General features: G+C 51.0%; 1 protein-coding gene across 1 annotated transcript; it reads left to right on the top strand.

Moving 5' to 3' along the window:
* The first annotated feature begins 5,353 nt into the window (after positions 1-5,353).
* Positions 5,354-11,606, top strand: ALDH1B1 (aldehyde dehydrogenase 1 family member B1). Its single transcript, XM_070480754.1, is given in 8 exon segments — positions 5,354-5,677; positions 5,822-5,904; positions 5,906-5,977; positions 5,979-6,619; positions 6,622-6,759; positions 6,762-6,893; positions 6,896-7,026; positions 11,451-11,606. Coding segments are annotated over 8 exon segments (1,677 nt in total).
* Positions 11,607-13,192: the final 1,586 nt, after the last annotated feature.

Below are 13,192 nucleotides of genomic sequence, written 5' to 3'. Positions count from 1 at the left end.
GACCTGCTGAATGGAATCTAGGTGCAGATAAAACATTCCTTCAATAGGTCTCTTTATGAAAACCATCCGTGATGGAGTCAGATATCAAAGACCACTTAGGCTGATGCTTCCTAAATATAGTTGTGCGTCAGAAGCGTATGGGAAACTTAAAAAATTCCTGGGTTGCAGCCAACATCTAATAATTTAGAATCTCTTAAAGGTAAACCCAGGGAGATTATAAAGTTTTTTGCTGTTATTTTTTTATTATGGTCCCCAGGCAATTCTGATGAACAACTAAGTTTGGGAACCACCTGTCTAGTTCAGTCCTTATTTTGTATTCTCCTCTACAGAATTTTGCCAAGTGGTTTTATTACCCTTTTTTTCTTCTCCAGTGATGAGGGGATCACTACCTTTCAAGGCAGCTCCTCCCACCCCACCTTGGCCAGCTCTGCTTTGTCATGAGGTTCTTCCTCTGCCCCAGGTAACTTACCCTCATGGGTCTGGCTCCATCTTCTAGGACCCCTCAGACTATGTCTGCTTTTGCCCTTTGGAGATTTGGAGGGTGCAGTCCTGCTGCTTGAGCTTTAAGGGGTGGACACTCCCAGTTCCTTCAGCTGCTTCTCACAGGACACAGCCTTCAACCTCTCCCCAGGGGGCCACTTCTTGTTTGCTACTAGCCTCTCACACCTACCACAGCTTTCCAAGCGGTCTGACCATATGGAGACTGATACTTGCTTTGTCATGGGCTCACTGCCTCTATCAGTGAAGCCTGTTGATGACTGACCAAATAATCCTTGAGTCAGTCCACCATGGAGTGAGTGCCATTTCCAGTGCCCAAGGGGTGCGAGGCTGGCCAAGCCTACAAGGGGAGGCAGAAGGGTTTTCGCAAGGGGCCACATGGTTGTTGGGAAACATGAACATAGATGTGGCAAGACACAAGATACAGTGCTTTTAGTGAAGAACCAAACTTTGCAGCAAGGACTGTGAACATCCTAAGGATGACATGGTATAAAGAGATTTCACAGAGATGTAGCTTAAGGAAAGAATTATGTGAATTCGGTTCAAACAAGAAAATGTGAAGACTCTATAAACATGTGGAGAGGTTGAGATTTAATACAGATATTGGGTGCTGGCAAAAATTGCTGAACTGGCCGGAGGGAGGGAGAATCAGGGAGTACTTGACCTTCAGGACTGACTGCCAGAATGAGATGGATGTGGCCTACCAGCCTTGTTACTAAACAACCTCATAGCTTCCCAACCTCTCCAACAAGCAGGAGGGTGTGGCGGAGATGAAGTGACTGACAGATCCAAGCTCAGGATTTAGCATCCTTTATGGGGCTTCCCCGGTAGCTCACTGGTAAAGAATTCACCTGCAATGCAGGAGCCACAGGAAATGCAGGTTTGATCCCCCGGTCCAGAAAATCCTCTGGAGGAGGGCATGGCAATCCACTACAGTATCTTTGCCTGGAGAATCCCATGTACAAAGGAGCCTAGGGGTCTACAGTTCATGGGGCCGCATGGACTACAGTCCATGGACACAACTGAAGTGACTTAACATGCGTGGCATCTTTTACAGCAACAAGTTGGAGACAATTTAAATGTCCATCAACAATCCACCCTGCTGTGGAAATCTACACCACACTGGAGAGGATGATGTTGTTTTTAATTAATTGTCCCTGGGTGGCTTAGTGGTAAAGAATCTGCCTGCAATACAGGAGACACAGAAGGTACAGGTTTGATCCCTGGGTCAGGAGGATCCCCTGGAGAAGGAACGGCAACCCACTCCAGTATTCTTGCCTTAATTAGTGACGCGAGAAAAAGTTCATTTTTTTAAACAATTTTTTAAAAAGGTAGCTAAAAAGAGGTCATCATAAAATTCATATTGGACACTGCTTTTAAAAGAATTTTTGAAAAATGCAGAGGGAAAAATATTAGCAAAGTGAATGGCAAATTTTGAGTGAAGGATTGAAGGATGTTTTCTTCTTGTGTACCGTTCTGCGTTTTCCAAGCTTTCTACGTTGTGCATATATTCTTTACGTCCTTAAGAAAAATGAAGCTTTTAAAAACACAAATATAAAGTCAACTGGGAGAAAGAGAAGTGAGAGTGGAAGACAAACGGGTCAAGGGAAAAAACGAGAGAGCTGGAATAGACCGAAGAGGTTAAGGAGCGTTCAAACGATGGCACCCTAGCACGGCGCATCGCGTGCGAGGGAGAAAGGAAAAACACAATCCGAGTCCAGCCTCCCACTTTCCAGTGGCCTGGGAAGTCCGGCCCTCTCAGCGCCTCGACTCGAGAGGAGAGCGCTTGCGTGCTGTGGGATACACCCGGAGGAGGGGTCGGCGTGGCGGGGTGACGCGGGGACGCGGGGAAGCTACAGCGCCACCCGACCTCCGGCTCCGGGTCGCGGAAGGCCCGGGGGAGGCGCCTCGGCCGCCGGGCGCGAGGTCGGCGGCTCCCCAGGCGGAGGCGGAGCCTCACTGGCTGCTGAGCCCCTGGCCAGCTCGGAGGCGGGGCTCGCGGCGAGCCTCCCGGCGGAGGCTAACCTGCGCGCGAGCGGGAGCCCGTCTGCCGCGGTAACTGGCGCCCTCCCCGCCCCTCCTCGCCGTCCCCAGGCCCCCGGGGCAGGCCGCAGCTCCCGTCCCTGCAGTGGAGTCTTCCTCTTCGGGTCTCGGCTCCGCCATGTGGGGGTGGCCTTTCTGCCCCGTCGTGCACTGTAGGAACCTCTTCGCGTTTCCCACCGCTCGTCCCGCACCCGGGTCCCTGGTTGGCGCTCGATCTGGCCTGGAGACTCACACCCTCGAAACCTTCCGAGGAGCTGGACGCCATCGCTTCTGTCCACCCGGCCTACTGCAGCAGACAGCCCCTGACTTTATCCAGTGGCAGGACACCCCCCCTTCCCCGCTTAAGGGGTAAAGCGGGGGCCACCTGGTTCTGGATGACCCAAAAGGCCCGGTCCTTGGCAGTGGTCACTGATACAGGCAACTGTAAGAAATTGTCCGTAGTAGGGAGGAAACATGAAACTAGGGCTGTGGGATCCAGGCTGAGACTCCTGTTATTTGCCCCGTGTCTTCGGTGAATCCCAGAACCTCTGATCCCCAGCGTTCTTCCGGAACGGAGGTTATCATATGCCCAAATCCCCTCGGGGCTGTTGGCCGCTTGGGGAGTTGACTGCTGAGAAGCCGGGCCAGCAAACTAAAGCTTGGTGCGCTGTGAGCTGTTCTCTTTCCCTACGGAGGTGGAGGCACCGGTGCACACCCCACACAGGCCCCTGGAGCAGCAGCAGCCTTGGCTGGACAGGAAAGCAGACTTGCCAGCCTTGGTCTGTGAACACCCCTCCCTGCGGTTTAGCCCCTCCGCCCCCACCCCAAGGATTGGTAACCTCCCATCCCCCTTATCGTGACCTCCCCGAGGACTCCACCCTCTTTAGACACAGGCCTGTTGGACCCAAGGCTGCTTCTGTCCCAGCATGGGCAGAGTCCTGAGCGGACCTGCGTCCACCCCTGACGGTCTGCTGGCTCAGTGTCTTTCCGAGGAATGGCTTCCTGGGCACATTGATTTGTGTGGGGCCAGGGATCTGGCTCAGCTGGTAAAGAATCCACAAGCAAAGTGGGAGACCTGGGTTCAATCCCTGGGTTGGAAGATCCCCTGGAGAAGGGAATGGCTACCCACTCCAGTGTTTTGACCTGGAGAATTCCATGGATATGGAATTCCCCATAGTCCATGGGGTCACAAAGAGTCAGCCACAACTGAGTGACTTTCACAGGGATCTGATTGGAGCCTTGTTTTCCTGGATGAGTCCTTTCCTCATCTCCCTCCCCAGGGGCAGAGAGTGAGGGGTGCTGGGATAGGGCAGGTGCAATTCATTTTGGGGGCTGGTGAGGTGAGGCTTAAGTGAGCCAGCGAAAGTGGAGGGATTGATGTCCCAGCTGGACAGTAACTGCTTCAACGAATCCAGGAAATTTATATACTATTTAAATTTCATTGAATAAATTTTATAGACTGTTTAAATGTTGTGTGTGTGTATGTGTGTTAGATTGCTTCCGTCATGTCCAACTCTTTGCGACCCTATGGACTGTAGCCCCCAGGCTCCTCTATCCATGGGATTCTCCCGGCAGCGAAACTGGAGTTGGTTGCCATGTTCTCCTCCAGGGGACTCTTCCGGACCCAGGGATTGAACCCTAGTCTCTTATGTCTCCTGTATTGGCAGGCGGGTTCTTTACCTCTAGAGCCTCCTGGGAAGCCCTTAAATGTTACAGTTGTCATTGTAATAAAATCTACACTGTTTTCAGAGTTGTAGGCCAAAGTATGCAGAGCCTTCTTTCCAGCCGCCGGACTCACTGCTCTCCCGGGAAAGCTGGAGCAGTGCCTGAAGGGCTGAGCCGGGCTGGTTTCTGAGGGTGCCAAGCTCTGATGACCTGGGTGGTTGTGCCAGGCTTTTCATGCGCACAACCCCATTCAGCGTAGCCCCGTGAGGCATTTCCCATGGGAGGAAACAGAGGCACAGAGGTGCAGTGACGCGAGCTCCTCTCTCAGAGAACAGCTCTGGCTCTGAGTCCCGCTGGTTTTTCCTCCACCCTTAGGTCAATTAAACGGCCTCGGTGGATATTTTGATGTTTCCTTGGTCTATCATTTAATAACTACCTACTGAGCAGCTACTCTGTAGCCAGCATAATTCGAGGCATCAACAACATAGCAGTGAATGAAACAGGAAAAAAAAAATCCCTGCCCTCATCGAGCTGATATTTTACTGGGGAGAGGCAGACAATAAACAGGTAAGCATATACATATACTACTTGATATGTCAGATGGGGGAAATAGAGCACAGTATGGAGGAGAGACCGTCCCGGGGCTGAGGAAGGTGGCAGTTTTATACAGGGCGGTTAGGGAAGGCCTTGGGCTTCCCTGTATAGCTCAGCTGGTAAAGAATCTGTCTGCAATGCAAGAGATCCTGGTTCGATTCCTGGGCCGGGAAGATCCCCTGGAGAAGGGATAGGCTACCCACTCCAGTATTCTTGGGCTTCCCTAATGAGTCAGATGGCAAAGAATCTGCCTGCAGTTGGGGAGACCTGGCTTCGATTCCTGGGTTGGGAAGATCCCCTGGAGGAGGGCATGGCAGCCCACCAGTATTCTTGCCTGGAGAATCCCCATGGGCAGAGGAGCCTGGAGGCTATGGTGCACGGGCCACAAGTCGGACACAGCTGAATGATTAAGCCCAGGACGGCACAGGGGAGGCCTTACTGACATTTGAGCCAAGACCCGAAGAGGTGAAGGAGTGAGCCGGAGGCTAGATGGGACACCGCAGACTCGGACCAAAGTGTTCTTCAGGGCTTTTGTAGCCCTATGGGTCTGTGTTTTCAGAGGGGACACCCCGTTATGCTAGAGCCTCGGAACATCTTAGCGGTGGGCCTTCGGGGGCCCCTTGTCCGTCCTGCCCGTTCGCCCTGGCTCCTGCGCCTCTCTAGAGTGCTCAGCTCACTGTGCGTCCTGGTGGCCCAGCTGTCTGCCCTGCGCCGCCCCGCCACCTGGTACTCCTCAGCAGCAGCCCTTCCCAGCCCCAGCCCGAACCCAGACATCCGCTACAAACAGCTGTTCATCAGCAACGAGGGGCATGATGCAGTCAGCAAGAAGACTTTCCCAGCAGTCAGTCCTGCCACAGAGGAGGTCATCAGCCACGTGGCTGAAGGGGACTGGGCTGACGTGGATCTGGCAGTGAAGGCAACCCGTGCAGCCTTCCGACTGGGGTCTCCATGGCACCGGATGGATGCCTCGGAGCGAGGCCAGCTGCTGAACTGCCTGGCCGACCTAGTGGAGAGGGGTCGTGTCTACTTGGTCTCACTGGAGACCCTGGACAATGGGAAGCCTTTCCAGGAGTCTTATGTCTTGGACCTGGATGAGGTCATCAGGTGTACCAGGAATTTGCTTGGCTGACAAGTGCCACAGCAAGACCATCCCCATGGATGGCGAGCATTTCTGCTTCACCCGGCACGAGCCTGTGGGTGTGTGGCCAGCTAATCCCGTGGAACTTCCCCTTGGTCATGCAGGGCCGGAAGCTCACCCCAGCACTTGCCATGGGCAACACTGTGGTCATGAAGGTGGCAGAGCAGACACCCCCTTCTGCCCTGTATTTGGCCTCCCTCATCAAGGAGGCAGGCTTTCCCCCCGGGGTGGTGAACATCATCACAGCCTATGGCCCAACAGCAGGAGCAGCCATCACCCATCACATGGATATCGACAGAGTTGCCTTCACTGGCTCCACCGAGGTGGGCCACCTGATCCGGAAGGCAGCCGGTGATTCCAACCTCCAGGGAGTCACCCTGGAGCTGGGCGGGAAGAGCCCGAGCGTCGTGTTGGCTGATGCCGACATGGACCATGCCGTGGGGCAGGGCCACGAGGCCCTATTCTTCAACATGGGCCAGCGCTGTGGTGCGGGTTCCCGGGCCTTCATCGAAGAATCTGTCTATGATGACAAAGCTAAGCAGAGGAGAGTCGGGAACCCATTTGAGCTGGACGCCCAACAGGGGCCCCAGGTGGACAGGGAACAGTGTGAACCAATCCTGGGCTATATCCAGCTGGGCCAGAAGGAGGGGCCAAACCTTCTCTGCGGTGGGGAGCGTTTAGGAGAACAAGGTTTCTTCATCAAGACACTGTCTTCGGTGGTGTGCAAGATGACAGGAGGGTCTCCAGGGAGGAGACCTTCGGGCCTGTGCAGCCACTGTTTAGGTTCAAGAAGACCGAGGAGGTGACTGAGAGGGCCAAGAGCACCAGGTGTGGCTCGGCTGCTGCGTGTGGAGCCAGGATCTGGACAGAGCCATGTACTTCACGCAGGCGCTCCAAGCTGGAACAGTGTGGGTAAACACCTACAACACTGTCACCTGCCTCACGCCATTCGGAGAGTTTAAGGAATCTGGCAACGGGGGGAGCTGGGGGAAGATGGGCTTGAGGCCTCCACAGAGGTGAAGGCGGTCACCATCAAGGTTCCTCAGAAGAACAGCTACCAGGGAGACCCAGCTCTAGGCCAAGGATGCCACCACGGCCACCTGCCAGTGGTTGCCAAACATTTGTTTAGCCGTGGACTCCCTTTGTTTGTGCCAGATGAACTCTTAGGGGGAATCGCAACAAAGAAAGCAATTAAAATGAAAGCTGCTGTAGTTAAAGCTGGGATGGGGGCTGGACTCCGAGTCCTATCCACCTGCACCCCAGCCCCCTTGGTGGGCCTGTGTTACTTCTATGAAACCTTAGGAGTCTCTGAAAGACAGATAAAAAATCCCTGATTCAGACCATGGCTCTTAGTTCTTCCTGCTGGTCCAAGGACTTCCCAGTGAATTAACTGATGTCTTAGTGGGTAGACTCTTCCAGGGGATTGGAAGTCATCAGGAGTTTTAAACTCAACCCCGTAATCTTGGTCCCATTCTCCAGTGACATACCGTAAAAATCAATGAAATTTTCTTCTAAGTATCAGTTGCTAGCTGGCTTACTTGCTTGCATTACTTCATTGTGCTACTGATTTTCCTTAATTTGAAAGAGGGTGGACAGAAAATGCATATATATAACCATTCCTTTAAAATAATCTCAGACAGCCCTAATGTTGATCAACTAATGAGTGGATAAACAAAATGTTTCCATGGAATGTCTCTTAAACTGTTCAGCCTTAAAAAGGAAGGAAATACTGACGCATGCTACAATATTGATGAACCTTGAAACCATTATTCTAAGTAAAAGAAATCAGACGTATAAGACCACAAGTTGTATGATTCCATTTATAGGAAATATCCAGAATAAGCAAGTACATAACACAGAAAGTATATTAGTGGTTTCCAGGGGGCAGGGGGCAGGGTGGGAAGGGAATGGAGATAACTGCTAATGGGTATAGGATTTCTTTTGGGGAAGTTTGAAATGTTCTGGGATTAATGATGATGGTTGCACAACTTTGCGAATATACTAAAATGCACTGGATTATATACTTTAAAAGAGTGAATTCATTCATTAAAAATTAAAATAAGCTCATACATTCTGTTTGCAAATCAATTTTGTATCAATAGTCTCTTGCTGATGAACATTTTACAGAGTCTTAGGGATGGAAGGGACCCCAATTAGTCAATAGTTCCCTGCATAATATTTCTAGTTTTGATTTTGTTTTCTCTCACCTGGGTGACAAGGTGTGACTTTAAGACCTACAGATAAAAGTGCTGGCTTCTGCCTAGAGCGAATCTATTCAAGGTCTCATTTTAAGGCTTCCACTGGCATTGTCCCTCCAACTCTCACCATAACACACCAGCCCTCAAGCCAAACTCAACATCAAGGCCATCCTGACATGCTGGGGTTTGAGAAATTTCAGACCTGAGAGTTCAGGATGTTTGTTGTTAGTCTCACAACTCCATTCCCCAACTGATGGGAGTGAGTCAAAGTCAGCTAGAGCGTGACACAGAATCTATGCTGATCCCCTCTCTCCTTGTCTTCCATCTTTCTAGACCATGCTGCCCATGGCTCACCATACTTTTAGGTCCACTCAGCCTTGTGAATGCACCCTCATCATCTCTTTAATACTCCATGTCTCACCTAGGCATCAAGATGATTTTGCTCAGTATCTTACCTTGGAGTTGGCCTGAAACTGCTTCTTATGGATTCAGTGTCTGTTTTGTCCCCTCATCTCTGCTTCCGAGGGCCCCCTTTTCCATTTGACTAAGGTTGGAGTGACTCTTACTGCCCCCTGAAGTGCACCTTTTACCTCCTTCTCTTGGAGGCTGTTGACACTGCACAATAGTGAAAGTTTCTTGGGAAGTAGGGACATGAGTGCTTGGGTGGCTGGGTTGGTGGGGCCTCTAATCAGTAATGTGCAACATCTCAATAAGTTAAAAGATCCATCCCTCACTTGCTTCTCAATACTTCTAAACCAAAGAGGAGCCTGGTAGAGGGCATCCCGGTGCAGAGTGAGACTGGGAAAGGATAATCTTCTAGGTCCCTCATGAGTGTGTGCTAAGTCGCTTCAGTCGTGTCTGACTCTTTGAGACCCTACGGACTGTAGCCCCTCACTTCACCCTGAAATTCTGAGAGTGAGGAGTCACATAGGTCAGATTCCCAATCAGCGTGGCTTCTGTAGACTCTCAGCATTCATCACCATTGCTCTGAATGCAGGCAGGTGTGAGCAGGGAGGTTGAACCAGGCATCATTGCCAAATGTAGACACTGCCTGCGTGACTTCACTTGGTCATAAACACTGCAGTTCCGGGACACCCACCCACTCAAAACACTTAAAACAAGTGCTCTGTCGACCACTGTGCCTTACGTGCTTTTGAAGTCTTACCATAATCCTATCAAGTAGCCAGTAGGGTTACCCCTTTTATCTGATAAGGAAAGGGAAGCTGAGAAATTTTGTATGCAACTCATTTGGAATCATTTTCCCATGTGCCTATGCTATGAGCCAGAAGGGAGTTGTGATACTGTCAATTACAATAATAAATATATATTCAGTCTTCATCCATTTCTGGCACAGCTCCTAAAACCTTTTGGAATTTATCTATGTGATCAGAGTGATAAAGTTGTCTTTACTTTGTAATTAAAAAAAAATTTTATTGGGGTGTAGTTGCTTTAGTGATGTGTTAGTTTCTGCTTACAATGAAGTGAATCGACTATACGTTCACATGTATACCCTCCCTCTTGGACCTCCCACCCAGCATCTTCCCCTCAGCTGAGCTTCCTACACGATACAGGAGGTTCCCCCCAGCCATCTGTTTCACAACTGTCAGAGCACGTATGTCAGTTTCTATTTCCCAGTTCATCCCACTTTCTTCCCCCCGTGTCCATGGATCCATTCTCTATGTCTGCATCTCTATTGCCCTGCAAATAGGTTCATCTGGCCCATTTTTCTAGATTCCACATATATGTGCTAATATACGATATTTGTTTTATTCTGATTTAATTCTGTATGACAGACTCTAGGTCCATCCATATCTCTACCAGTGACCCAATTTCTGACCTTTTTATGACTGATGGTCTTCCATGGTATATGTGTACCGCGTCAGGATCCATCTGTCCGTCGATGGACATGTAGGTTGCCTCCATGTCCTGGCTATTGTGAACAGTGCTGCCATGACTCTGAGCTGCTTGTGTCTTTTTGAATGACGGTTTTCTCAGGGTGTATGCCCAGGAGTGGGATTGCTGGCATCTTTTGTTATGTTAATGAAGTGACTCGGGCCTTAAGTATGAGAGCTGATTGCCAGGAGAACCAACCTTGGTGGGGCTTTCAGTCCCACCCCTGTGACCTCTCAGGAGGGGAGAAGGGCTGGAGGGTGAATCAATTGCCAGTGGCCAATGATTTAATCAATCATGTCTGTCCCAAAGCCTCCATAGAACCCCAAAGGACTGGCTTCAGGAAGCTTTGGTGAACATATGGAGACTCCAGGGAGAGGGGAGCTTGGAGAGAATGTGGAAGCTCCGTGCCCTGTCCCCGTGCATCTTGCCCGGCTGACTTCCTAAGTTACATTCTCTTATAAATAAACTGGAGCCCTAGTAAGTAAAATGCTTCCTGAATTCTATGCTCTAGCAAATTAACTGAACTCAAGGAAAGAGGGGTTCATGGGAATCTCCAATCCACGCTTGTCAGTCAGAAGTACAGGTGACAACCTGGACTTGTGACTGGCATCTGAAGTGCGGGGTGTGTGGGGTGGGGAGACGTCCAGTAGGACTGACCCTTGAAAGGGATCTGTCCCCATCTCTGGGTAGAGAGTGTCAGAACTGAGCTGAATTCTACTCCCTGCTGGTGTCTGAGAATTGCTTGTTGGTGTGGGCAACCCCCCTTCTGAGTAACAGACGTTAGAGTCGGGTCCAGGACATGGGAAAGGGGAGACACACTCAGAATACATCTAATGAAACGCCAAGGTCTGCAGAGCCCACAGCCACCCAAACAATCCCAGACGCCCCGCTTCTTTGCTGGAACCATCAGGGCTGCCGCTCCATCACCCAGACGGAGTCCAGGCCGGTTAAGAAGGGCAGTTTGGGTTGGTGGTATCACGGGTGGGAGCCTGACCTCTGGCGGCTACTCTGTTAATTAATTTGAAGGCTACGTAATTACGGGAACACTTCCTGTTGTCCTCACCGCAGCCCACCACACGCAGCACCTCCCCGCAGGCGTGCACGGTGGTGAGAGGGTTTCTTACAAAGATGCTTCTAGAGTTTAATCTTCTTTGGGGCTGTTCACGCCTACCTTCCAACCTTGCTTATGCTGTTTCTCCTTCCTCCCTCTCCAAATGTGAGCCCATGGTCGGAGCCCTGCTGGGGACCCAGCTGCTGGGGGGACCATCCTGGAGGGACCCTCCTCCTCCAGGGTGCGTTCTCTGACCATCTCAATCAAGCCATCTCTGGCCTCTTTGAGCTCATAGCGCCCATCATACTTCAGTCTTGCCTTGTGGTAGCTGTTTGTTAGCGTGTATATAATGAAGTGGGTCTGCTTTTCTGTCCCATTATGTCTCCCATAGACCTCCAGCATGTCTGATCTCGCTCCCTGCATCCTCACCACCGGGCACACGGCCCTCAGTAGCCCCTACCGAGTGGACGATGCACCCCCGTTCCACATGGGGCCTTCAGGGCGGCAGCCCAGGGCAGTGATGCTGGCCTCCCGGATGAGGAGATGAAGGCCCCTACAGTAGAGGGAAGCGCCCCAGACCCACAGACCGTGGCAGGGCTTGACCTTGGTTCTGGGTCTTTCAACGTCAAAGCTGATGCCCGTTCTTCCTGAGGAATGAGCGGGGCACCTTCAGAAGCTAGACAGACCCAGCCAGGCCTCTGAGCCAGGGCTGCGACTCTGGGGGCGTGAGCAACAGTGGATCCTCAGCGCCGAGCAGCGCCTGGGTCCCCGCTGGAGCTCTGCAGATGTGTGTGCTGGGGGGACGCACCAGCGGAGACGAGACAGGCTTCTGTTCCGCACCCCCACCCCACTCCCGAGTATCGACACTAATGATTTTTACTCTCCCCCCGACATCCAGCCATTCCCTAGTATCATGGGGGAGATTAGGATAAAGAAGAGACAGCCACGATGAAAGGAGACACAGGCACCGTCAAGGCTGAACTCAGAGGCAGCCCCGACTACAGAGGCACTCATGGCCCAGGAGAGAGGTGTTGGCTGGAGGTGAGACTGGGCAAGTGTATTCAGTTCTGGATTCATTGTTCAGCTGCAGACACCAGGGCACTTTCGTTTCCCTTAATTAAATAAAATATCATATAATAATGATTCTCTGATTTAATGTTCAAGGGGCTCTGGTGAAGGCTGGGGATGAGGAAATTCATTAGAGGGAGACTGTTCACTGTCAACTGATTTGCTCACTCTTATTAATTTTTTTGCATCATGCATCTCTAGGGGAGAGGGGAAGGCAATTTTTTAAAGACAGGATTCGTTTCACCTAAAACTTGAAAAAAAAATTCATTTTGAGTTAAAAAAGAAAACCACCTTTTTTTGTTTAAGATGGAAAGTCAATACCTTTGGGATTGAACACTAGCTTTGTGAGATCTTCCTCAAGCCCAGTTATAACCCAGCTGATAACAGAAGACTGAGATTCAGGCCCACTTCTTACAGCATAATTCCAACCTCTTCTGATGACACTTAGGGACGTGGCCAAAAACCTACCTGCCACTTGAGCTCTCAGCCAACGCTGGTCACTGTTCCCCACACACAAACTCCATTGCCCTTCTCCACCCCCTTCCTTTTGCGTACTCCTTGCCTAGTCTGCAGTCTCCCACACTCACTTCAAGCTCAGATGGCACCTCTTCCAGGAAGCGTTCCTTGATGTCCCCCTATGTTGATCAGAAAGCAGACACCTTGTGCTGTGAGGCAGGATGGCAGCCTTGTCCCACTCATCCCCACTTGGGTCTCACCTGAATGCAAGGCCCAGGTTGCACACCTTCATATTGCCAGCATTTGCACTCTTCTGTTCTCTGGAGAACGCTATTCTGTGTGCATGTAACAAAAGGCAAACCTAAGTGATGAGTTAAACAGTGAAAAGTGAAAGTGCTAGTAGCTCAGCTGTGTCTGACTCTTTGCAATCCCACGGACTGTAGCCTGTCAGGCTCTTCTGTCCATGAAATTCTCCAGGCAAGAATAGTGGAGTGTGTTGCCATTCCCTTCTCCAGGGGATCTTCCCAATCCAGGGATTGAACCTGGGTCTCCCACATTGCAGGCAGATTCTTTACCATCTGAGCCTTATACAGTGGGAGATACCAGTTC

Source organism: Odocoileus virginianus, chromosome 18, assembly GCF_023699985.2.
Source record: "Odocoileus virginianus isolate 20LAN1187 ecotype Illinois chromosome 18, Ovbor_1.2, whole genome shotgun sequence".
Classification (NCBI taxonomy): domain Eukaryota; kingdom Metazoa; phylum Chordata; class Mammalia; order Artiodactyla; family Cervidae; genus Odocoileus; species Odocoileus virginianus.
This window is presented reverse-complemented; position numbering and strand designations above follow the sequence as displayed.